This window comes from Carcharhinus amblyrhynchos, chromosome 6 (genome assembly GCF_965287045.1).
Source record: "Carcharhinus amblyrhynchos chromosome 6, sCarAmb.v2.hapA, whole genome shotgun sequence".
NCBI classification, from domain to species: domain Eukaryota; kingdom Metazoa; phylum Chordata; class Chondrichthyes; order Carcharhiniformes; family Carcharhinidae; genus Carcharhinus; species Carcharhinus amblyrhynchos.
This window is the reverse complement of record NC_137329.1, coordinates 52,265,109-52,292,777: the sequence shown is the minus strand read 5'-3', so window position 1 is coordinate 52,292,777 and position 27,669 is coordinate 52,265,109. Positions and strand designations below refer to the sequence as shown.

The window sequence follows — 27,669 nt, the reverse complement described above, 5'->3', positions numbered from 1 at the left end:
CATCTATGTAAACTTAACAGGCAGAAAGACTCCTATTCCAAATGAAACAGGTAAAGCAGCATTGAGATCTGCAGATCTGTGAATAATGTTGGACAATTCCTTGGAAGCACTCTAAATGGAATTATAAGAAGAGTGAGACAACTGACAGGGTAACAGGATGCCTTCAGGCCCTGGCACATCAATCTACGTCTTGTGTTGGGAGTCCACATCAAAAAAGAATCAGATGCAGAGATGCGCTGCTGTCTGCTGAATGTACAACTACAGCACAGGATGGATAATATTGCACTGTACCATGGAAACAGCCTTCAAAAACTGAGCTATGAGGATGGCGTAATGCAGAAGTTAGAAAGCCCATCTTCTCACAACCTTCTTGTATGGTACCTCTTCCATTTCAGTAACAGTTAACCAAGATGTTATTTGCTTGCATACTCATCTTAGATTTCCTGCCCCTTCAATTTTATCATTCACTTTCCAGACACCATAGTTGTGTATTCGCTATGTATGTGGGCGGCATAGTTGCACAGTGCTGCCTCACAGCGCCAGAGACCCGGGTTTGATTCCAGGCTTGGGTCATGTCTGTGCAGAGTCTGCACTTTCTCCCCGTGTCTGCATGGGTTTTCTCCAGGTGCTCCGTTTTTCTCCACAGTCTGAAATGATGCGCTGGTTAGGTGAATTGGCCATGCTAACTTGTTCCTCAAGGTACCCAAACAGGTGCTGGAATGTGGCAACTAGGGGATTTTCATAGTAACTTCACTGCAGTGTTAATATCAGACTACTTGTGACACTAGTAAATAAATAAAATGTCAAAACCTGAACCTTAGCAATGATAAACAACCAAATACTGAAAATTGGGTGTAAACGGTTCATTATGTTTTTTACTTCTGTGTACTGCCCCTTTCAAGCCATTAGGAAACAAACTGCATTCATAATCAGAAAACTTTGGGATTCTGTTAAGAACTTACATTCTGTTTTAACTGAATTAAGATATAACTTCTAAAATTTGCATATTTCAAAATCAACAATCAAGAACTAAATGACTACTTTGCCTGTATATAAACATTGGAAAGTGATCAGGACATATACCTGCAAATTGTACGGTGCTATCACAGCAATATCCTTTGGGTGGACACCAGCCGCAGTCAGGGCTTGAATGTGCATTGTCACAATTTGAACTTCACCTGGAATAAAAGCAATACGAGTTATGACAGACTCAGGTCTATCTTGTATATTTTTTCATTTGGCCTTAATTACTTTTGAGTGTGGATTCCAAGCCCCACGCTAAAGTTGGCTGGTTTTGCCCATATCTACTATTACAATGGTACAACCCAAGGACAAATCAATTGTACTCATCATCAGATACTTGTGACTCTCCAATCTTTTCAAAGGTGGACTGAGAAAGCATCTGACAAGGTAAGGGCAGATTTAAGAATGTGAGCTGTTTTACTTCACGCCCAGTAAGCATACACAGCAACAGTTATTTAACTGTTGGGAAAAGCAATGGCCTAGTGGTACTATATTGGATTATTAATCCAGAAACTCAGCTAATGCTCTGTTCGAATGCCATCGTAGCAGATAGTGGAATTTGAATTCAATGAAAAAAATCTGGAATTAAGAATTTACTGATGACCATGAAACCATTGTCGATTGTTGGAAAAACCCATCTGGTTCACTCATGTCCTTTAGGGAAAGAAATCTGCCATTCTTACCTGGTCTGGCTTACATGTGACTCCAGAGCCACAGCAATATGGTTGACTCTTAACTGTCCTCAAAGGACAACTAGGGATGGACAATAAATGCTGGCCAGCCAGGACACCCATGTCCCACACATGAATTTAAAAAAAAATGCAGTCAGGACAAATAGTCTCGAAACATAATACAAGGATAAACTGGTTCTGCTTCCTTGTATTGGCGGGTTGGCAGGTTTGATTTAAACAGAATAACTGCACTCCTCTATACTATTTATATCTGGCAATAACTTGGCATTGCAGCTATCTGCTTTACTGACATTGACATAGTATTTTTATTCTCTCATGATCACAATCCAAGAGAAGGACCTGCTAGAGAACCACTGCCAATGATTTGGAACTAAAGACTTCTCAATCCAACAGGTGAGATGTTCAATTTTGCAGCATTATTGCAGCTTTAGAGGTGACAGTATTAACCTTAGACTACTAACGTTCTAGGGCCACAGGCCACGATTTTACCGGCTCACTCCACCCATTGATGGACAGGGTGAGCCAGTAAAATCATGCAAGAGCTGAAGAATCAGGATCATGCTCAATTTCTCAGCTCTCGCGATCTTACTGGCACCGGATTTCTGGCACGATCAGCCTCTCACCCATTTCTGCCATAAGACTGAATATAAAATTTAATGTAAAATTTATTTTAAACGTCATTAACATGTGTTTAGTGAGCCCAGGTCTCAATTGTCTGGGCTCACTGTCTTTATAGCCTTGCTAGGGAGATCGTCTCCAGTGAGGGAAAATAGCCAGTCCCCATGAATGGGGAACAGTCATGCTGGCCTTGCCAGTAGAATCAGAGGACGTCCAGGGGCCTGCTGCACAATCTGCAGCTGTGATCAGTGAGGCTGTTGCCACTCTGCAGATGATCAGTGGGAGGGGGAAGTGATTGGTCTGGGCGGAAGAGCAGTGGGGGGTGTGTGGGGGGAATATTTCCAGGCAATATGGGACTCATAATTGGCTGCAGGCCCCCAGCTGTGGGGGTGGGGGGAGAGGGGTGCGTGGTTTGAGAGCAGCTGCAACAGCAGAGGCCTGAAGGATCTCTCTCTGTCAGGCCTCTCCACTGAGGTCTGCATGTGTGCAATAGCTCTGTCTACTGCTCCAAACAAGCTGGCTGACGAATTATGTCCTGTCCACTGCCACTAGTGGCTGGAAATGGTCTAGTCTATCTTTTCACGCACTAAGTGCATAAGATTGGGAGTAAAGACTCAGCTAAAAATCAGATCTAAAACTACTATTTTCATGCTAACTGGACAGAGTCATACTACATAGAATGAGGTCCTTTGGTCCATTGTATCCATCAAATATCTACCAATTCTAATCCCACTTTTCAGCACTTTGTCTGTAGCCTTGCATGCTATGATGTTTCAAGTGCTTCCCTAAATGTTTCTTAAATGTTGTGAGGGTTCCTGCCTCTATCACCCTTTCAAGTAGAGAGTTCCAGATTCCCACCAGCCTCTGGGTGGAAACATTTTCTTCAAATCTCCTCTAAATCTCCTGCCCATTACCTTAATTCTATGCCCCCTTATTATTGACCCCTTTACAAAAGGGAATGTTTCTTCCTATTTGCCCCATCTATATCCTTTATAATTTTGTACATCTCAAATCAGGTTTCCCCTCAGCCTTCTGCTCTAAGGAGAATAACTCCTGCCTAATCAGCCACTCTTCATAGCTGAAACACTCCAGCCCAAATAATTGATGAACGATAAATTCCAAGAATATGTGGAAAGAGTGGAACTAACTGGATTGTTCTTTGAAAAAGCCGGCACAAACTCATGAGGCCAAATGCACCATATCATTCTATATGATTCATTTTAAATCAGTACAAGATGTCACACAGAAACAAAACGCCAGTCAAAGAAGCCAAATGGTTGGCTCAGTTTAGCTTGGTGTGTGGACAATTACAGATTCAAAATCAAACTGTCAAAATAGTGCACAAAGACATTTGGTTTGGCCTCTTTAGCTGATAAATATCGGTGCAAAAAGGAGTTTTAGCTCCAGGCAAGTTACTTTGGTTTAACAGCCCAGCTGCATAGCAAAAAGCTATATCGGTGTGATTACTTCCAACCTATCACCAATCAAATGGCACCTTTATTTCCTTTAGATTGTTCATCTTCTTCATCAAGTTCAAGTAGACCACATCCTGAGGTGTCTATTAAAAGCAGCGGAAGCTTTGTCTCTTCTGTGCAAGCAACCCCAGGCAGATCTCTAAGAATTATGGGAGCAAGAGTTAATACCACAGCATAACTACAGTTGCATAAAAATAGTCATCCATCACAAAGCTTGTATTACTAAACAGAGAAATCAGCCCACACAAAACAGTCAATAAAGAAGATTAATTGGAGTGCATGTCTATGTGTACGGAATCTGTTTCGCTAAAATTGCCACAGTAACATTCTGCAAGGATGCAATTAATTTTTGGGTAGTACCCATGTCTTCATTAGCCTTTGAAGCTCAGAAAGAATGAAAATAATTTCATCCCGCCTCCCACCTCCTCCTCAGTTCATCACCTCACAGTTGGCGGAGCTATTTTCAGAGAGGTGTTTTGATCTCATATTTTAACAGCTTAGTATTGGCAGAAAGGCATTTTACAATTCTTCTTCAATCTCATTCTCACTTATTTGTCTGTAGTACACATACACACTTACTGACTAACAGTGCTTTTTAAAAATATTACCCAGACCTCAAAACAGGATTCTTATATGTTATCAAAAGTCAACCAGATTACCAAGGTGTCACCTTGCACCACAAATAAACATGATTGAAAGTGGCAGGCATTATGTGCAAATCAGTTTGAGGTGGTAAATGCCAGGCATCTCCAGCTGCACACACCAACGGGATCTTCTGGTCCTGCCAACAGCACACCCCCATTGCAGGTTTCCCAGCAGCTTGGGGTGCAGTCAATAGGAAATCCACCTCCTGCTATGAGAAGGGAGGCCAGAGGAGTCTGACACCGCCACACCACCAACCCACCCCCACCCTAAAACACCTCCCTAAGTCACAATGGGAAGGATGGTCATTTAGCAAGCAATTTGTGCAAACCCAAAAACAAGTCAGCTTTTTCTTAAAATTAGCTCCGAGAAACTGTTGAATCAGGTTTCACATGTTAATAATTTAAAAAACAATCAATTTCAAATTTCTAGGTGTCCAGATCACCAACCTGTCCTAGTCCTTCCACGCTGATGCTATATTTAAGAAACAAAAGCAAAAAATGCTGGAAAATTTCAGCAGGTCTGACAGCATCTGTGGAGCGAGAACAAAGCCAAAATTTCGAAGGGGCGTTGAAACTTGAAACATTGGCTCTATTCGCTCTCCACAGATGCTATCAGACCTTCTGAGATTGTTCAGCATTTTCTGTTTCTGTTTCAGATTCCAGCAGCCACAGTATTTTGCTTTTATCTATGGTTAAGAAAGCCCACAAACGTCTCTACTTTCTCAGGATGCTAAAGAAATTTGTCACCTCCTCTATGACTCTCACCAACATTTACAGATGCACCACAGAAAGCATCCTTTCTGGTTGTATACAGCTTGGTATGGCTCCTGCTCTGCCCAAAACCACAAGAAATTACAAAGGATCATGAACAAAGCCCAGTCCATCATGCAAACCAACTTCCCATCCATTGAATTGGTCTACACTTCCCGCTGCCTCGGAAAAGCAGCCAACATAATAAAGGACCCTATGCACCCCGGATATACTCTATTCCACCTTTTTGTATCAGGAAAAAGATACAAAAGTCTTGAGGTCACGAATCAAACAACTCAAGAACAGCAAGAATAGGCTGATACCGGAGTTGAGGGGATTGAGCTATGAGGAGAAGCTGAATAAACTAGGCTTGTACTCGTTATAGAGTTTAGAAGAATGAGGGGAGATCTCATTGAGACGTATAAGATGATGAATGGGATGGATAGGATAGAGGTGGAGAGACTCTTCCCGCTCAAAAAAGACAGTAGGACTAGGGGCCACAGCCTCAAGATAAAGGGGAGGCGGTTTAGAACGGAGTTGAGGAGGAACTTCTTCACTCAAAGGGTGGTGAATCTCTGGAATTCTCTGCCCGTTGAAGTGGTGGAGGCTGCCTCGCTAAATATTTTTAAGAAGCGGGTTGATGGGTTCTTGATAAGAGAGGGGATTAAGGGTTATGGGGAGAGGGCGGGAAAGTGGAACTGAGCCACAACAGATCAGCCATGATCTTATTGAATGGCGGGGCAGGCTCGAAGGGCTAGATGGCCTACTCCTGCTCCTATTTCTTATGTTCTTATGTTCTTCCCTGCTGCCATCAGACTTTTGAATGGACCTACCTTGTATTAAGCTGATCTTTTTCTACACACTAGATATGACTGTAACACTACATTCTGCAGCCTCACCTTTCTTCCTCTATGAATGGTATGTTTGTCTGTATAGTGCATAAGAAACAATACTTTTCACTGTATACTAATATTTGTGACAATAATAAATCAAATCAAACAGGAACATGAGAATACACCACCCAGCCCCTTTGAGCCTGTTCCATCTTGGAATTCAACTTCATTTACCCATCTTTGATCCATGTCACTTCACCATACAAAAAAAACTACTGATCACAGTCAATAAAATTTCAATTAAACCAACATGCACAACCCTTCAGGGGAAGTTCAAGGTTTCGATTAGACTTCTCATAAAAATGTTTTCCAAGTTCACTCCAAAACTGTTACGTTTTAATTTTAAGATTCTGCTTTTGCTAAGCAGGGAAATAGTTTTTCTGTACTGATGTATGTACTTTATGGTTTACAAAGGAGAATTGAATGTCTTGTCAAGAGGAAAAAGAGAGCGTATGTAAGGATGAAAAAAAAACAAGGTTCAGTTGGGTTGCCTGGGGGTGACAAGGTAGCTAGGAATGAGTTAAAAAAGGGCTTAGGAGAGCTAGGAGGGAGTATGAGAAGTCCTTGGCAGGTCAGATAAAAGGAAACCCCAGGGCTTTTTACTCATGTGAGAAATAAAAGAATGACCAGGGCGAGGTTAGGGCCAGTCAAGGATAATACTGGGAACTTATGCATGGAGACAGAAGAGATAGGTGAGGCATTGAATGAATACTTTTCTTTAGTGTTCACTATGGAGAGGGGCCATGTTTTTGAGGATGAGTATGTGATACAGGCTGATGGGATGAAGGAGGTAGATGTTCTGAGGGAAGATGTATTAGCAATTCTGAAAAACCTGAGGGTCGATAAGGTCACTGGGCCTGATGGGATACATCCTAGGATATTTTGGGAGGCAAGGGATGAGATTGCGAAGCCTTTAGCGTTGATCTTTGGGTCCTCATTGTCCATGGGGATTGTGCCAGAGGACTGGAGAGTAGCGAATGTTGGTCCTCTCTTCAAGAAAGGAAATAGGAATGACCCTGGTAATTATAGGCCAGTTAGTCTTACTTCAGTGGTTGGTAAGTTAATGGAAAGGGTCCTGAGAGATAGGATGTATGATGATTTGGAAAGATGCAGTTTAAACAAGGATAGTCACCACAGTTTCATGAGGGGTAAATCCTGCCTCACAAATTTGTTTGAATTCTTTGAGGAGGTAACTAAATGTGTAGACGAAGGTAGAGCAGTTGATGTCGCATACATGGATTTTAGTAAGGCGTTTGATAAGGTTCCTCACGGTAGGCTCATGAAGAAGATAAGGAGGTGTGGGATAGAAGGAAATTTGGCCGATTAGATAAGTAACTGACTGTCTTATAGAAGCCAGAGGGTGGTGGTGAAGGGAAAATTTTCAGACTGGAGGCCAGTTAGCATCGGTGTACCACAAGGATCAGTGCTGGGTTCTCTGCTATTTGTGATTTTTATCAATGACTTGGAAGAGGGGGCTGAAGGGTGGGTTAGTAAATTTGCTGATGACATCAAGATTGGTGGAGTAGTGGATGAGGTGAAGGGTTCTTGTAGGCAGCAAAGAAACATTGATAGGATACAGAGCTGGGCAGAAAAGTGGCAGATGAAGTTTAACCCTGATAAGCGCGAGGTGATTAATTTTGGTAGGACCAATTTGAGTGTGGATTACAGGGGCAATGGCAGGGTTCTGAGGAACAGAGAGATCTTGGGGTCCATAGCCACAGATCTCTGAAGGTTGCCACTCAAGTGGATAGAGCCGTGAAGAAGGCTTATTGTGTGTTAGCGTTTATTAACAGGGGGTTTGAGTTTAAGAGCTGCTGGGTTATGCTGCAACTATACCTGACCTTGGTGAGACCACATTTGGAATATTGTGTGCAGTTCTGGTCACCTCACTATAAGAAGGATGTGGAAGCACTGGAGAGAGTGCAGAGGCGATTTACCAGGTTGCTGCCTGGTTTGGAGGGTAGGTCTTATGAGGAAAGGTTGAGGGAGCTGGGGCTTTTCTCTTTAGAGCGGAGGAGGATAAGAGGCGACTTAATAGAGGTTTATAAGATAATGAGGGGGATATATAGAGTGGACGTGCAGGAACTATTTCCTCAGATGGATGTAGCTGTTACTAGGGGGCATAACTTTAAGGTTCATGGTGGGAGATATAGGAGGGATGTCTGAGGTAGATTCTTTACTCAGGGAGTGGTTGGGGGATGGAATGCACTACCTGCAGCGATAGTGGAGTCAGACACTTTAGGAACTCTCAAGCGGTTATTGGATAGGCACATGGAGCACACCAGAATGATAGGGAGTGGGATAGCTTGATCTTGGGTTTGGGCATAGTTCGGCACAACATGGAGGGCCAAAGAGCCTGTACTGAGCTGTACATTTTTATGTTCCTATGTTTACCATGTCAATCCTTTTATTGTTCTAAATACCTTGACCATATCAACCATCAATCCCTAATCGCAAGAGAATACAAGTCAAATTTATGCAACGTGCCTTTACAATTTAACCATGGTATCATTCTGATGAAACTATGATCTGCACCTTCCCCTGCCAATCCATTTTTCCTAAGGTGCGATGCTCAAAACTAAATGCACTACCAATAGGACTTGTCGAAGGCTCTGTTCAACTGAGACATAATTTACTCACTTTTTAATTCCAACCCCTTTGATATAGACCAACATTCCATCAGCCTTATCAAATGCACCAGCCAACAATATGTATTTAGATAGCATCTTTTAACATGGAGAAATAAATACAAACAGCAAACTAGTAACTGATTAGATTTGAGTGACTGGAAGCTGGTCAAAGAGGGGCAGCACGGTGGCACTGTGGTTAACACTGCTACCTCACAGTGCCAGGGACCCAGGTTGGGTCACTGCCTGTGTGGAGTTTGCATGTTCTCCATGTCTGTGTGGGTTTCCTTCAGATGCTCCAGTTTCCTCCACGGTCCAAAGATGTGCAGGTTAAGCGAATTGGCCATACTAAATTCTCCCTCAGAATGCGGCGACAGGGGCATTTTCATAGTAACTTTATTGCACTGTGAATGTAAGCCTACTTGTCAACTAATAAATAAACTTTGAGATGGGTTTTAGAAGAGGAGAGTAACTAAAAGGAGAAAGATTAAGCAAGGGCAATGGTAGGGGTTTTCACCCAGGGGGTGAAGGCATGAAGTAAGGGCGGAGGTGGGGAATGAAAAGTATCCAGCTGAGGAGGTGGCTGTCAGAGATTGGGTATGACAAGGCAATGGCATAATTTAAAGATAAAGATAAGGATTTGGTATGTTGAAGTAAATCAACCTAGTCCAATAGAATTTCAATGCTTGCCAAACTTATGGCCATCAAGTCATCATATTCAGCACAATACACAAGTTATTTGCAATATTAATAAAATGCTAAATCTTTTCAAAGCAAATTTGACGTTTTAAACATCCTGCAGTCGGGACTAATACACTTCCTGCCAGAGCCAAAACAATTTCAGAAGGTTTTGTAATCCATCTGCTTCACAATGCAAGCCTGCTGCATACAATCTCAAAGGGTGGCGACCATCTGTTAACCAAAATGTTCTGTTTCTGATGGGGCATTCCAGTGTATTTAAATAATATTGTTCAACAATAAACTGTCTGTATTTTGATTTGATTTATTATTGTCACATGTATTGCTATACAGTGAAAAGTATTGTTTCTTGCGCCCTATACAGACAAAGCATACCATTCACGGAGAAGGAGGAGACAGTGCAGAGTATAGTGTTACAGAAATAGCTAGGGTGTAGAGAGAGATCAACTTTATGCAAAGTAAGTCCATTCAAAAGTCTGATGGCAGCAGGGAAAAAGCTGTTCTTGAGTTAGTTGGTACACAACCTCAGACTTTTGCATCTTTATCCCGATAGGCAAAGGTGGAAGAGATGCGTAGGGTTCTTAATTATTCTGGCTGTTTTTCTGAAGCAGCTAGAAGTGTAGACAGTGTCAATGGGTGGGAGGCTAGTTTGAGTGATGGACTGGCCTTCGTTCAAGACCCTTTGTCATTTCTTGCAGAGTTGGACAGAGCAGGAGCTATACCTAGTGGTGATATGATCAGAAAGAATGCTTTCTATGGTGTATCTGCAAAAGTTGGAGAGAGTCATTGTAGACATGCCAAATTTCCTCAGTTGTCTGAGAAAAGAGAGGTGTTGGTGGGCTTTTTAACTATAGCATCGGCATGTTGGGGGGATACAGGACATGTCGTTGGTGAACTGGACACCTAAAAACTTAAAGCTCTCGGCCATTTCTACTTCGCCCCCATTGCTGTAGACAGTGGCATGTCCTCCACTATGCCTCCTGAAGTCAATGACCATCTCCTTCATTTTATTGACATTGAGAGATAGCTCATCAGATTCTTTTTTCTCATCAGTATTAGAGATCTGACCTACTGAGGTGTCATCAGCAAACTTGAAAATTGAGTTGGAGGATATTTGGCCACACAGTCATAAGCATATAAGAAGTATAGTAAGGGGCTAAGAAAACACCAGTGTTGAGGATGATCATGAAGGTGGTGTTGTTGCTTATCCTTACTAATTGCAGTGGTGGGTTAGGAAGTTCAGAATCCAGTCACACTGGGAAGAGCCAAGCCTCAAGCCACAGAGTTTGGAGCTGAGTTTCGTAGGAATAATGGTGTTGAAGGCTGATATGTAAGCGATAAATAGGAGTCTGACATAGATGTCTTAGTTATCTAAGTGCAAAAACTGAATCGGGAAAATCTGTCAAAGAAAGTCATGCAACGTTGGTCTGAGGAATCGGATGATTTTCTATTGGACTGCTTACAGTCAGTAGACTGGCCAGTATTTAAAAACTCTGCAACTAGCCTGAATGAGTATGCCTCTACAGTAACTGACTTCATTACTAAGTGTGTAGAAGACTTTGTACTTGTGTATTTTAGACACAGAAAACTGAGTACTATGCATTTTAGACACTGAAGACTGGAGACTGCGTATTTTAACAGAATTCATAAATAAGGAGACTTGGGGAAAGAAATGAACAAATCGCTACAAATTTGCTTTTGTATTCAGACTCCCTTTGTTTAAGCTCTGTAGCCTGTCATTTCAGAAGTTACTATCTGGACATTTAATAGACTTTTGGCTAAAGACCAACCTCCAGTAAACATACTGTGCCAATAACGCCCTATTCATTTCAATCGCAGGCTTCAAAAATATATTAAATTGAATTCAGAACATACTTGAATGTTGCTGCACTATGCCATCTTGCCAAAAATGCACATTTCAACCCTCATTTACAGTCATGCAGCATTGTTTGTCACTCATACACCTCAATTACTTTGCAAAATTCATCAACACCCAGCTAAACAAAACCAAGTTCTTCACTTAGAATCCCGTGTCACCAGATTTCGCAAGAAAACTTTGAGAGGAATCGCTGCCTTTCCAAAGATTGGACCTACTTTCACAGCACTTCCACAAATATAGATGTATCATCAGAACAGGAACAGAAGGTAAAGAATGGTGGATTGCTTGTTTCACTGAGCAACTGGTTCTTCAGCTTCCAGGTCACAAAAAAAAATCAAGATTACTGTTTTCAATTCTTCATTTTCAAGGATGTTTGACAATTTGTCACAGAGGCAAGAAAGGAAAAGGATGAAGGACAGTACTTTTAGATCGATGCTATCATGAAAAGTGCGGTTAGCACTGTTGCCTCATAGCACCAGGGACTCAGGTTCGATTCCCAGCTTGTCTGTGCAAAGACTAAGTTCTCCCCCATGTCTGCATGGGTTTCCTCAGGGTAGTCCGGTTTCCTCCCACAGTCCAAAAGATGTGCTGGTTGGGTGCATCGCCCACGCTAAATTCTCCCTCAGTGTGCCTGAACAGGGGCTGGAGTGTGGCGACAAGTAACTTCAATGCAGTGTTACTGAAAGCCTACTTATGACACTAATACATTTTAGAAAGTGATCTATCTTTGGAAGGTCAAAATGCAGCAACAGTTTGGGTGGAAATAAAAAATTGCAAATGAAATAAGCCACTGGTGGGAGTTGTTTTTCGAAGCCCTTAATAGTAGTTGCTCAGTGGGACAGACTCTCAATCAAAAATAATGGGGGCTTGTTAAAAAAAGGTACTGCAATAGTTTGTAATTTTCATCTTCATATATATTGGACAAATCAAACTAGCAAAGGTAGTCTTGAGAAAGAGTTCAGAGAGTGAACTTGGGACAGTTTCTAAGAAAAATACATTCTGGATCCTTCAAGGAAACAGGCTTTTGTGACCTTGCAATGTACATAAGACAGGATTAATTAATAGTCTCAGTAAACAAAGGCAAGAGTGATCATAGTCGAGTGGAATTTCATAACTAGTTTTGAGAGTGAGAAACATGGATCCAAAACTAAATAAAGGCAATTGCAACAAAGCTGGCTAATGCAGACCAGGGAAACAGGTTAAAAGATGGTAAACAGTGACTGTCATTTAAAGAGATATTTCATAATTCACTGAGAAAGAAAGATCCACAAAAAGATGCATCATCAATGGCTAATTAAAGGTGTTGTCAAATTAAAGAATATGTACAATGCAGTGAAGATTAGTGGTAGACCAGAACATTGGAAAACATTGTAGGAATCAGCAAAGGATGACAATAAAAAGAGAACTTAGAACACTACAGCACAAACAGGCTCTTCGGTCCACAAGTAATGGGCATAAACTAGCAAGAAATAAACAAAGATGATCAGTTTCTACAAGTATATAAAAAAGAGCTCTGGCATGTCGGCCTTCATTGCTGGAGGATTTGAGTTCAGGAGCAAGGATGTCTAATTGCAGCTGTACAGGGCCTTCATGAGATCACACTCAGCAAAATGTGTGCAGTTGTGTCTCCTTATCTGAAAAATGATATACATGCAGTTTGCAGAGAGACATAGATAAGTTGCAGAGCTGGGCTGAGAGGTGGCAAATGGAATTTAATGCGGAAAAGTGTGAGGTGATTTACTTTGGTAAGAGTAACAGGAGTACAGAATATAGGGCTAATGGAAGAACTCTTAGTAGTGTCGACGAGCAGAGAGATCTCGGTGTACATGTGCACAGCTCCCTGAAAGTTGGCACCCAGGTTGATAAGGTTGTTAAGAAGGTGTACGGTGTGTTAGCTTTTATTGGTAGAGGGATTGAATTTCAGAGCCATGAGGTCATATTACAACTGTACAAAACTCTGGTGCGGCCACACTTGGAGTATTGCGTGCAGTTCTGGTTGCCGCATTATAAGAAGGGTGTGGAGGCATTGGAAAGAGTGCAGAGGAGGTTTACCAGGATGTTGCCTGGTATGGAGGGAAGGTCTTATGAGGAAAGGCTGAGGGACTTGAGGTTATTTTCATTGGAGAGAAGAAGGTTACGAGGTGACCTAATTGAGGCATACAAGATGATCAGAGGGTTAGATAGGGTGGATAGTGAGAGCCTTTTTCCTCGGATGGTGACGGTTAACACGAGGGGACATAGCTTTAAATTAAGGGGTGGTAATTATTGGACGGATGTCAGAGGTAGGTTCTTTAATCAGAGGGTAGTAAGGGCTTGGAATGCCCTGCCTGTAGCAGTTGTGGACTCGCCAACTTTAAGGGCATTCAAATGGTCAGTGGGTAGGCATATGGATAACATTGGAATAGTTTAGGTTAGAGGGTCATTAGATTGGTTCCACTGGTCGGCGCAACATCGAGGGCCGAAGGGTCTCTACTGCGCTGTAATGTTCTATGCCATAGAGGGAGTGCAGCAAAAGTTGACCAGACTGATTCCTGTGATGGCAGGATTGACATACGTGGAGTGATTGGGTCAGCTAGACTTGTACTTACTGGAGTTTGGAAGAATGTGATGGGATCTCATTGAAATATCCAAAATTATTACAGAATTGGACAGACTGGATATAGGCATGATGTTCCTCTGACTGGCGGGAGTTCTAACAAAGGGTCACAACCTCAGGATATGGGGTATTCCATTTAGGGCTGAGCTAAGGAGGAACTTCTTTATATCATGGAGTGGTGAATTTGTGGAATTTTCCACCACAGAAGGCTGTGAGAGGCCAAGACACTGTGTATAGTTAAGAAGGAAATAGGTAGATTTCGAGACACCAAAGACGTCAAGCAGTTTGGGGAGAAAGTGGGAGTATGGCATTGAGATAGAAGATTGCCTACAATCATACTGAATGCTGCAGCAGGCACAAGGGACTGAATGAATACTCCTGCTCCTATGTTCTATGCTTCTACATGTGATATGCACATAACTTAAGGGCAAGTGAAGTGAGGTGCTTGCTGATTGCACACAATAATGCCTGCAAGAGCTGTGCATTCCCTCTGCATCCAAAGTTTAAATATTTATTCTGTTTTTACCATTTGAAGTTAATGATAATTCTAATAATATACAGATGATTAACATTTTCTACAATTTGTTATGAAATGTTTGGCATCTATTAAATGTATTTAATCTTATTCATGGAGTCACAGTTAGTCAACAAAACTGATTTCAATCCTGTGGTCTACTGAGTTGAAGGAAATGCAGCCCACTCACCCACAACTAAGTGGGCCATCATTGCTCTGTTGCAAGGGAAATAGACTATGAATGTAGGAAGTCTTATCATAACCACATAGGTGAGACTGCACCTGGAATACTGTGCACAGTTTCGGTCTCCTTAAGGTGGGCGGGACGGGGGGGAGGGGGGGGGCGGATACTTGCAAGAAGGATCATTTGACTGATTCCCGGAATGAAGTGATTGTCTCATAAGGAAAGGTTTAGCAGGTTGGGCCTGCACTTGTTGGAATTCAGAAGGGTGAGAGGTTATCTTATTAAAACAGATTAGGTCCTGAGGGGATTGACAGGGTGAACGCTGTATGTTTCTCCTCGTGGGGGGGACTATAACTAAAGGACACAGCTTCAAAATAAGGGGTCTCTCATTTAAGATGAAGATGAGGAGTAATCTCTTGTCTCAGCAGGTTGTTGATCTTTGCGATTCTCTGCCCCAGTGAGCAGTGGGGGCTGGGTCATTGAACATATTTAGGATTGCATGACACAGATTTTTGATCTACAAGGGAATCAAGAGTTGTGTGTGGCAGGCACGTACGTGGAACTAAAGCCACATCAGATCAGCCATGATCTTTATGAATGGTGGAATGGGTTCAAGAACCAAATGGCCTAGTCCTGTTAATATTTATGTTCTTATAGTCCTACAACATTCTGAGGCTTTTCTTAGGAGCTTTATCAAACTAAATGCTGACATTACAGGCCAGAATGGGAGATGCATAGAGTGTATGATGCTTGTAAATTGGGAGAAAATTACTGGAATAGGAAGTGGCGGCACCTTGGAGAGATTTGAAAAGACTTTTTGACCAGGAGCTAAGGTAGGTCAGTGGACTAGGGTTAATGGGTGAACAGGACTTGGTGCAAGTTACAGTACGGGCAGCAGAGTTTTGGATGAACTCACATTAATGAAGGGTGGAAAATGGGATGCCAAATAGAACACACTGGGACTATTAAAGTTGTATATTCTACATCTTCTGGTTAAAGTTTATCAGCCTGCATTATTCACCATTGTTCTCTCCAGGGATGTTCCCTGGGGTTTTGTTTTAGCATTTTCAGCTTTCATTTCACTATCATACTTACTTTAGCAAATGTTCTGCCACCATCTTGTGAGCTGTGAGTCGTCCATAGTACATCTGCTTGGAGGCCCATTGCATTATGGCATCATTCATTCGATACTGCACAGTCAGCATTGTCACCACCTGCTCACCAAATCTTTGGATTAGTCGCTCCATCAAACTGAGCGATAGCCCATTAGCTGCAGCTCTGTTGGGAGTGTGCAAAGAACAGTTAAACTGCAAAGAAAACCCAAAAGCGACAGACAAATATATTCAATTAAGGATAGTGCACAACTCAGGAATTTTTACACTCATGCTAAGTTGTCAAATTTGCAGACAATCCAAAAAACTTATCACACTAAGAAAACTGACTCGACTCCATTAGATTGCAGCAGATACTGTGAAATAATTAAGCATTTCAAAGTGAACACAATCGATCACACAGCTTTAACGGAGCTTTATTACGGAATATTTCCCTTTAATTCATCATCCAAAACATGCCTGTAATTTCAGCTGCTGCTGTGACAGGCTGATAATGTGAGCTCTGACATCATTACTGAGAAGGGCTTACAGGTTAGCCAAGCAACAGCAAATCATGATTACTTTCACCAATTTTTCTATAAAATGTTTTCACTTTTACAATTAAATTTACATCACGACTGCCTGAAAATGTTCTATCTAACCCAACTAACAGCCCCTGGTGAGGTCCTCCATGTGATTCCTGGTGTGCAGCACAGGCACTTACTTCCCCAGGAGGTACTGAACCTTCAGTGTTACCCACTTAGTTAAGAAAGGATAAATGGCCTGCTCCCAGATCTTCCTAACACTACTCTTAAACCAGAAAGTGTAAGACTGGAGTCTTCGCTTTTAATTCATTCGTAAGGTGTGATGGTGTTAGCAAGAGAAGCATTTGCTGTTCATACCTAGTTGCCCATGAGAAGATGGCAGTAGGTTATCTTCTTGAACCACTGCAGTCCTTCTGGTGGAGGTACTCCCTCATTGCTGTTTGTTAGGAATTTCCAACGTTTTAACCTAACAATACGTTTCCAAGTTGAGATGATGGGAACAGAAATTCAAAGTGATAACGTTCCATGTACCTGCTGACCCTTATCCTTCTACACGGTGTAGACAGTAGCACGATTCTGCAGGCCCATTTGCCGCAAACACAAATCCTCTTACGGCCGCTAAATCTAACAAGAGGGCCATAACCAGATTTACGACAACAAGATCTCAGTTTGAGATCTTCCTTATCCCTCGGCAACAACACATTCAGGTTAATGCCCATTGGATGAATTAAAATATAATCATATGGCTTAACGCTGTAGCTTCTGGACACGTTATAGGCTCCCCTCCTCCTGGCACAACCTCATGCTGGTGAGAATCACTCTTGCTGGTCAAAAACCAGTCACGATGACCATGCCAGAGGCACGGAGTATAGCCTTCAGGTGGTGACAGACGTAGCACTGCCCTGTCACCTTGGCAGTGCCAACCCAAGAAGATGGTGGGTGGGGTCAGCCTGATGTCAGTGTGGGTGGGGTGCCCTAATCATTGAGTGATGGGGGGGGCGGGGGGGAGATCGTCCCTCTGCGTTCAAGAGTTGAGGGTGTTTGGGTCCCAATGTATGTGATGGGGAGGGAGGGGTTAACTTTACTTTGACATCTGTGGAGCCAGCCTTACAAGCTCTATCAGGCTCGTCCCAGCTCCCCCCCAGTTTTTTGACAAAGTGTAAAGTGTGAGAAATTATGGTGATAAAAATTGGCTGTATTTTTGGAGAGAAAAATGCCAATTCTCAGTCAGAACCTGACACTTTTTTTGGAAAATTCCACCCAGCGGCTTTTGCATCTATCATAATTCAGCATCACGTGGTGTGAAACCTTCTGGCGAGATGCCCAACATTCAAATCAGCACTTCGTCTACAAGGGGGATGAAGAGCTCACCGTGTGAATGAAAACCTAATCTTGTACTTTGAATTATTTGCTCTGATCCCTTTCCTGAAGACAGTGGCTCATGCTGTGGTAAATTTCAAAGGCACCAGCAGTACCTCGTTCATTGGATCACAGAATGGTTACAACACGCAAGTTGACCTTTTGGCCCATCCTGTCCATTTCAGCTCTCTGCAGTAGCAGCTGACCTAGTTGCATTCACCAAATCCTACATTGCCGAAGGAGGTCATTTGGCCCATCAAGTCTGTACTGACTACAATCACACCCAGGCCCTATCCCCATAACCCCATGTATTTACCCTGGCTAGTCCCCCTGACACTAAGAGGCAATTGAGCATGGCCAATTCACTTAACCCATATATCTGTAGTCTGTGGGAGGAAAACGGAGCACCTGGAGGATATACATGCAGACACAAGGAGAATGTGCAGACTCCACACAGACTCCCTTGTAGACGAAGTGCTGATTTGAATGTTGGGCATCTCGCCAGAAGGTCTCACACCACGTGATGCTGAATTATGATAGATGCAAAAGCCGCTGGGTGGAATTTTCCAAAAAAAGTGTCAGGTTCTGACTGAGAATTGGCATTTTTCTCTCCAAAAATACAGCCAATTTTTATCATCCAAGCTGGGAATCAAACCGGGTCCTTGACCCTGTGAAGCAGCAGTGCTAACCACTGTGCCACCAAGGCACTCCCCTGCCTCTTCCTGGTAGTCCTACAAATTTTCTCTCCTGAAATATTTATCCAATTGCCTTTTGAAAGCAACTATTGCTCCCTCCACCATCCTTCACGCATTCCAGATTATAACCATTCATTACAAAAAAACATTTTCCTCATGTCCCTGTTGTCACTTATACCATCCAGCCAGTTACTCTTCATGTGGAAGCTTGTGGAGCTTCAGCAAGCTATTCAACTATCAAGGAACCACAACCAAGTTCAATTCTGACCTCATTCACATATACACTCCAGCATGGATATCAAGAGTAGAAACTCTGCTTGTTTTTCACCAGTCCTATCTAGGGATGCTGACAGCATCTATAGGGCACTTACTGTAATTCCACAGTTAATTAATTAAATGGCCTGAATTCGATAGTCAGCAATTCATTGCATGCCATTGCCCCTCCCTATCTCTGCAATCACATTCAGCCCTACAAGCTTGCAAAACATTTGTGGTGCTCAAATTCTGGCTTCCTTTGCATCCCTAATTTTAATTAACCTGTCATTAATAGCTGTGTCTTAAGTTGCCAAAGTTCTGGAATTCCTTCCCAAAGCCCCTCTGTTCTCTTTTCTCCTTTCAGACACATTTTAAAACCTATCTTTTTGACTAATGTTTTAGTCAACTGCTCTAATATCTCTTTAGTTGACTCAACATCAAATTTTGTTTGGTGATGTCCATGGGAAGTGTCTTAGGTCATTTTACTAAGTTAAACATGCTATAAAAGTACAATTTGCTATTATTGTAAAAAGTTCACTTATAATTAAGCAGACACGCCCGGAGTTCTTCTGGCTTGTTTACTGGGTATCTATCGGCAAGTACCATAAATTTAAGCCTTTGCATGTATTTGAATGCTGCATCTTCCAGTGAGGTACTGGTACAGTGATGTTTCTGGAAGAATGCAAAACAATTCAGACAGCAACTTTCGGATTTTCAAGTTTAACCGCACGTGATTTAAAGCTGGAGATTGTCTGAATTACTCATTAAGAACAATGAGCTCTGACAGCTTTACCATTATAGCTACCACAAAATCTGGGCCATATTCAACTTTGTTACCTTATAACCTGCTGCCCTGTGTGGCTCGTAGCCACAGTTAGTTCTAAACCCACTAAGCTAGCAAAGGAACTGGAATTAAAACTTCTACTCAATCTGTCTCTAACTTACATAATTGCAGCATATGTTCATAACACATCAACTAAGCACCACAACAAGACTGGGAATATTAATAGCCTTGTGAAACATTATCTCAAAGCACTCTTGGTGGCTGAGCAAGTTATCTAATGAACGGCTGAAGCCTACAAATCAGTTCAATGCTTGAAATAAAGAGAGAATGCTGCAAATACTTAGTAGATCAGGCAGCATCTGTGGAGAGAGAGAAATAAAGTCAAGGTTTCAGTTTGATGATCATTTAGCAGGGTTCCAACGAAAAGTCATAGATGTGAACTGCTAATACTGTTTTTCTCTCTCCACAGATACTGCCTGACCAGAGTGCTTCCAGCACTTTTTGTTTCTATTCCAGATTTCCAGCACCTGCAGTATTTTTTCTGTGTCACGTCCAATGTTTGATCTGGGTGTGTGCACATTCAGTTCCTCTAATCTAACTCAGATAGCTAGAAAGGCCAGCAAATTGGCCTATGAAAGCCTAGAAGCCCACCCTTGCCCCAGTTGAAGCTGTTTAGTAGCCATGGCCATTTCCCACCCAATCTCAGGCTGACAGGACGATTGAAGCTCTGGGGGAGAAGGTCAGAAATGTTCAAAACAGGGGGCAAATCATGCCTGGTAACCTCTGGATCTGTCCTCTCTCCCTCCCCTCCGCAACTCCTGCACAGGCATCTCCACAGGGACCCTGATATTCCATCCTCTTCTTTGAGACTTCTGATACCTTAACACTTGCCTTTTTTACACTTCCCAGACGTGGTCAGTTGCTGCAGAGACCAGAGAGATGACGGCCAATCTGACCAGCTGGCAGCTCTCTCAGATGGGACATCTTCTCAAGTGGGGCCATAGTCTTGTCTAGTGCCAATCAAAGCTCATTACAGCATAAACTGGCAGCCAGTCAGCCAGAATCAGTAAGCCCTGCCATTTGAAAATTTCTGGCCGGGGAATGATACAGTGCAGCAAGAGACCATTGGGTCCATTGTATCCATGCCAGCTCTTTGAAGGAGCTATTCAACTAGTTCCACTCCTCTGCTCTACCTCCATAGTCCAAAAAAAATCATTTTTATATATTTATCTATGTCTGTTTTGAAGGAAATTAAATGTGTTTCCACCATGCTTTCAAGAATTGTGTTCCATTTAATTGTATGAAAAAACGTCTACTGATGACATCCCTGGTTCTTTTGCCAACAACATAAATTTGTTTTGTCTGCTTACTGACCCTTCTGTCACTAAAATCAATTAATCTTTAGTTACTCCTGTCAAACCACTTCATCATATCTCTTATTCACCTCATATGTTCCAGGGAGAACAACTACAATTTCTCCTGCCTCTCTAAGTAACTGCAGTCTTTCATCCCTGGTACCATTTGAGTAAACCCTCTCTAAAATCTTGACATACTTCCTAAAGAATCCAATCAAGTTAGTCAACACAATTTACCTTTAATAAATGGCTTTCATTTTGAACTCTGCCCAAAAAAGCAGGGGAAACAGTATCTTTGAATATTTTTAAGGCAGAGCCAGAAGGTTGATAAGTGAGGGGAGGTAGGGTGCGAAAGGTTATCAAGAGTAGGTAGGAACGTGGAGTTGAGGTTACAATCAGTAAGCCATGATCTTATTGAATACTGGAGCAGACGTGAGGGATTGAGTAGCCCAAGTGCCACTCAATTCTGCCCCAGATTAATATAGTTAAAATTCACCGACATTAGGCTGATTGGCTTTGTTTTCTGAGCTGCACTGGAACATTTGCAACCCTCCCGTGCTCAACCACCATTCTCATGCCTAAGGGAAACTGAAGGTTGCGGTCAATGCCTCTGCAATTTCCACCTTTAATTCCCTCATCAAGCTATGATCTATCTCATCCAGATAAGCTTGCTTTTCTACTTTTGAATCTGCCACCGCATTAAGTACCTACCCTTTTTTTGTATTCTATCCGTTTATCTACCATCTCCTGCCTATTGTGACATTGGCAGCATTTTCTTCTCTCATGAATACAAATACAAAGTACCCAAATCATGCCCTCGGTCTCCATGGGAAAATCTTTTTGGACCCTAATCTGCCCCATGCTTCCTTTGACTATCCTTTTCTTTTATATGATTACTTTCTACTCCTACACAAAAACACTTTTGTGGCCCAAAGAGCACTCACCAAAATGCCATTATGATAATTCTCATCTCCCTGTTGTGTAATATTGAATAATCTTGCAAACTGTTCAGACATTCTACGCTACACCAAATTACACTTTCAGAATGCCACTAAATTGGCGTCCTTGATTATTTCCTTAAGCACAGGGACAAGTCAATATTCTTTTATTGATAGCCTCAGGAAATTGCAAATAAAGAGTTATCATGTTTACAGTGGAATTTGCCATCAAGCTAAATTCATAGCATGTGGGTTATTGTAATGTTGAGAGGGAGCTCCAATTATTCTTTCATACAAGCAAATATTCATCACTCACAAGTAGCATGGGCCTCAGTGAGTCACAAAGGTCACATTCTCATAACTGGAGCACTGCATGGTCCAGAATGACAATTATTTACTAGGTGTAGCTCGCAAAGCTGGGATGTAAAACAAATATGGAACACACTGCATGGTGAGTAGAAATTGCTCAAATGTAATAAGATTTCCTCCTCCCTTGTGTTTGGTGATTGAAAACACCAGCTCACCTGGAATACACACTTAAGTAACCATACCTGAAGTAATCAAGTGTCCATCAATCACTTTGTGAACAATGTCAAGCACAGCATTTGTTTAATGTGTGTAACAGTATGGGTCACAGTGTAATAGTTCTTTCTACTCAATATACTGTCCTCTTCCACCAAGTATTAATCATAATAACGTGTACTCATATATATAACAAAACATAACATCCTAAGGCAATCATCCAGGAAAGTTATCTAAAAATTTAACACCACGCCACATAAAGGGATATTATCAACCAAAAGCTTGTCAAAGAAGTGGAGTGGCCATTGCACAAAGATTACCACAACGTCTCAGCAGTGCGGGGCCTTATTCTTCGCTCTCAACTGCAAAAGTTCATGGAGCGTCCTCCTCAACTTGGCTCAGAAATTTGTCACCATCCTCTACCTACTCTATGGTGACCAAATCGTGATCTTCGTGAATGGAACCATTACAAACGCTATCTCAGTGAAGACTGGGGTCAAACAAGGCTGTCACTGCATCAACTCTCTTCTCCATTTTCCTCACAGTAAAACCACATCTCACCTCCAGCACATTATCCACAAGCTTGAAGATAACCTGCAGAGCAGATGTGAAACTGTTCAAGCTACATTCAACCCAAAACCAAAACCGCTCCAATCTTAGTCACAGAGCTCTAATGTGCATTTATGTGTGCCGCTCACTCAGAAACTGAGCTCCACGTCTTGTCCACTTTTTCTCTGAAGCATATGGATAAATAGGCCTTTCTCTAAACACCCAGAAAGTTTTCACAGTACACCACTTGCTCTCATAGATTAAGATCAATGGCGATATCCTAGAAAATGTGAAATATTTTCCATACGTTGGTAGCCTCCGGTCAGTGCAGGCAGGCAGGCATAGGTGACAATTTCCATCATTGCCTCCAACATGGCAGCTTAGCCTTTGGTCGACTGAGGAAAACAGTTTCCGAGGACCAGGATCTCAAACCTGTGTCATGGTTTACGGAACAGCAGTGATTCCTGCATTCCTATACACTTTAGAGACTTGGACAAATTACCTCAAAACACTGTAGAAGTACCACCAATCATGCTGGCAGAAGGCTCTCCAAACGTGATGGCAAGAAAGGGGGTCTAACAGCACTGCCTTTTTCCTAACCAGTTTGTTCAGCAACAAGGCGCTAATGACTCAAACCCAGCTCCTCTGGAAAGTGTATGTAACTTGTCTGCCTGACATTAGACTTACAAAACAATGGCTCTACTCAGAATTCAACTCAGTAAGAGAATTCCAGGATAACAGTGGAAAAGCTTTAGGGATGCCCTCAAAGTATAGCTGAAGATGTCAAATATTCCCACCGACTCATGCGAGTCCTGGCTTGTGACCAAACAAAATGGAGAAGGCTCACCAGGAAGGCGCAAAGCAAATCAAGAGATTTCACTGGAAGCGGAGACAAAGTCGAGGTGCGGAGGGAGCACACAAATATCCAAAACAACCCATCCATCAACCCTTCAATCACCATCTGCCCTACATGTGGCAGAGTCTGCAGATTGCAAATTGGGCTAATCTGCCATCATAGAACCCACTGAACCAATGTGGAAGCAAGTCATCTTTAATATCAAGGGATTGCTTAAGGAGAAGGTCAAAAAAGTAGATAAAAGGAGACAGAGCCAGATAAAGAGATGAGGTGAAAGTGACTACCCTTCACATCAAAGATGCATTTGAGCAAGTGTGGTATCCAGAAGACATAGTAAAATTTTTAAAAAGGGAATCAGGAAGAAAACTCTCCATCAATCAGTATAACAAGGATAAAGAAAGATGGCTAATCTGTGAGGGTCGTAGGACAAGGAAGCTACAGAGATAGAAAGGAGTAAGGCCATTGAATTGAATACATAGATGAGAATTTTAACATCAAGGCATTCTGGACCAGGAGCCAAAGTAAGTCAGTGGAGTAATAGATGATTAGGATTGGTTCAAGTCAGGACATAGCAGCAAAGTTTGAACGGTTCAAGTTAATGAGGGTGGAAAATAGAGTGCTGGCCAGGACATCATTGGAATAATCCAGTCTGGAGATAATAGGAACAGGATTTTGGCACAGGCTGAACTGAGGCAAAGGCAGACTGATTCTGTTACAAAGGTGGAAATAGGCAGTCTTGGCAATGATCAGAAGCTTATCCCAGGGTCAAATATTATGCCAAATGTATCAGCAGCCTAAGACAGTAACCAGGAAGAGGGAAGGAGTCTATAAGTAAGGAACAGAGTTTGTGGCAGGAACTGGAGACAATGATTTCAGTCTTCCCAACACTTAATTGGAGAAATTTATGCAGCAATAGGACTAGCTTTACATTGGTTATAGAGGAGTCCCCACAGTGCTAGCCCCAAAATGGCAAAATCAATGTAGAACTGCTAAATTAGATACATCTGATAAATTTACATTGGGATTACAGCTTACTGTGCATCATCCATGCAATGATAACAAGCATTGCCAGCATCTTGAAGGAAGAAACAGATACAGAATATTGGACACAGACTGGACTCCCTGATTTGAACTATGAAAGAGATGGAAATTGTTGCATTCAGGGAGCACCACTGGATTATGCAGCTGTGTAGATTTTCCAAGCTATTTTTGAACATATTTTTGCATAATTAGGTTTATAAACATTATTAGCCCCTTAGATTAAAATCATGCTCAGAGCTGTGCTCCCATTTTTGTGCAAGGATCCTGTCATTTCATTTTGCCAGGGATGTCCATATGTAGACAAAGTTTGACATTTGAGCAAGGGAGAGGGGTTTTGGTATGTAGAGAGCCTCTTACTACTTTTAGTACACTTACTTGTGAGAAATGATGGTCGGAGGAAGTTGTTTGTGGTCCCCAGCCAGGATACATTTTGGGGCTTTCAGTAATGGTATCCAGCAGCTTGCTTCCAGAGCTTGAGCACATTCATCAATCACCACAAGGTCAAAATAATCATCAGAGAGCAGCTTTAATGGGCCATCATTAGAAGCACCTGGAAATCCCAAAGAGCAGAAGGGAATTGTAAAACTGCATCAATGGCTAAGCTGGGCATTTTGATCTACTATACAATAGTAGGACTGCAATTCCAATATTTGCAAACCTCAATTATTATCCTGCCTTGAATTCAGAGTCAGAGAATTACAGACACTTTTGAAGTTCTCTTTATATGCAACGTAGGCATAAATGGTTGTTGTTGTAACTGCGACCTTAAGTCTAACTTTTACATGCCATCTCTAGTGGTCCAATATGTAAACTATTTCTTCACAAATGTGTGGTAATCTGCTATTCTGAAGACAGTTCCCAAGTCTGAACAATTTGGTGAAAGAGCAGAGGACAATATTGACTTGCCATTTTCAAACCATGGCACACAAAGAAATTGGAGCTATGCAAAAAGACCCTTAAAACTAAATGTCAAAATAATGGATCAGCTTGGCACACTTCTTGAATCAGAAGCTTGTGATTTCAAATTTCACTTCAGGACATGGACACACCCACACTTTAGAACATAGAACATAAAAAAATTACAGCACAAATAGGCCCTTTGGCCCACAAGTTGCAGTGATCATATCCCTACCTACTAGGCTTACCTATAACTCTCAATCCTATTAAGTCCCATGTGCTCATCCAGAAGTCTCTAAAGACCCTATCGAATTGCCTCCACTACCACCGACAGCAGCCGATTCCATTCACCCACCACCCTCTGAGTGAACTACTTTACCCTCTGAGTGTATTACTTTAATGTAGCACTGACCTAGAACTGCACTGTCAGAGGGCCTGTCTTTCAGATAAGCATATTAATCTGAGGCTCTGTTTTCAAATCCCGATTTTTGAAAATTATTCTTGTACAAGATGTGGTCATCACTGTCAGGGCGTCCTGAATTGCCTCTGAGAAGGAGAGGTGCCACATTCTTGAACCACTTTGGGTCCATATGGTGTAGATACACCCTAGTACATCCTAGGGAAGGAAGTTCCAAAAATTTGACGCAGCAACAGTGAGGATGGTGTGGGGCTTGGAGGGAAACATAAAGATGGTGATTTTCCTATGTATCTGCTGCCCTTGTCCTTCTAAGTGGTAGAGGCCATAGGTTTAGAGAGTGCTCTCGAAGCAGCCTACTGCAATGCATCCTATAGATGGTACACACACCTTCCAGTTTGCACCGGTGGTGAAGCGAGTGAATGTTGAAGGTGCTAGGTGGCATACCAGTCAAGCAGGCTACTATATCCTGGATGGTGTTGAGCTTATTGGAGTTGCACCCATCTGGGCAAGTGGAGAGTATTCATCACACTCTTGAATTATGGCTTGTAGATGGAGAGGCTTCAGGGAGACTGGTGGTGAATTACTTGCCCCATAATTCCCAGCCTGACAGTGGCTCTTGTAGCCAGTCTTTCTTTAGTTGGTTCAGTTCAGTTTCTGGTCAATCATAACCCCTACAATGTTGGTAGTGGTGGATTCAGCAATGGTAGTGAATACCAAGAGGAGATGGTTAGATTCTCTCTTGTTGAAGATAGTCATTGGCTGGCATTTGTGAGGCACAAATGTTACTTGACATTAATCAGCCCAAGCCTGAATGCTATCCATATCTTGCTGCACAGGGCTGCTTCAGTATCTGAGGAGTCATGAATGGTGCTAAACGAATCATCAGCAGATATCCCCACATCTGACTCCACAACGAAGGGAGGATCACTGATGAACTAGCTGAAGATGGTTGGGCCGAGGACACTCCTGCTGCGATGACCTTCAACAATACAACCAACTTTCTTTTTGCTAGGTATGACTTCAACCAGCGGAGAGTTTGCCCATTGATTCTCACTGACATAATTTTGCTCAGGCTCCCTGATGCCAAATCAGTGTGAGTATTAAGGAAAAACAAAGTACTTTTGAAGAAGAAAACACAAAACACAACCAAAATATAGAGAGAACACTACAAATTTTAAAACAAAAGTAGAACAGGCTGGAATTCAGTAAATCTGGAAGGACCTAAGACCTCAAATTTCAAGAGCAGGTCCACAGATGCAGCCTGACCTATTGAATAGTTTCTGCTTTTTCATTTTTACTTTGCAGACCAAAAAACATTAACAGGTCATTCATCTCACTGCCATTTATGGGAAATTAAAGATAAAACAGCCAACATATCCAACTAAAAAACAATGATTACTTTTCAAAATAATCTGTTATTAAAGTAAAATTCATTTATTAGTCACAAGGGAGGCTTACCTTAACCCTGCAATGAAGTTATTGTAAAATTCCCCTAGTTGCCACAGCCCGGCACCTGTTCGGGTCAATGCACCTAACTAGCACATCTTTCAGAATATGGGAGGAAACCAGAGCACCCAGAGGAAACCCATGCAGACATGGGGAGAACATGAAACTCCTTACAGACATTGACCCAAGCCAGGAATTGAACCCGAGTCCCTGGCACTGTGAAGCAGCAGTGCTGACCACCATGCTACCAGGAAATAGTGAAACATTTGATATTTTTCAGATATTGGGAGAAGCATTCAACTAATTCAAATTCTTTGCTGTAAT

The 27,669-nt window shown here is 42.1% G+C and overlaps 1 protein-coding gene across 2 annotated transcripts in view; it reads right to left on the bottom strand.

Annotated features, from left to right (window-relative positions):
* The window catches only part of ighmbp2 (immunoglobulin mu DNA binding protein 2), a 64,809-nt gene that overhangs the window by 19,922 nt on the left and 17,218 nt on the right, over positions 1 to 27,669 (bottom strand). For both annotated transcript variants that reach the window (XM_080190461.1, XM_080190460.1), the window contains exons 9-12: positions 24,960 to 25,134; positions 15,690 to 15,872; positions 3,829 to 3,947; positions 1,084 to 1,178 (exon numbers count right to left, since the gene is read on the bottom strand). In XM_080190461.1, the coding sequence (XP_080046587.1) occupies positions 1,084 to 1,178; positions 3,829 to 3,947; positions 15,690 to 15,872; positions 24,960 to 25,134 (572 nt within the window). The remainder of the gene's footprint in view (positions 1 to 1,083; positions 1,179 to 3,828; positions 3,948 to 15,689; positions 15,873 to 24,959; positions 25,135 to 27,669) is intronic.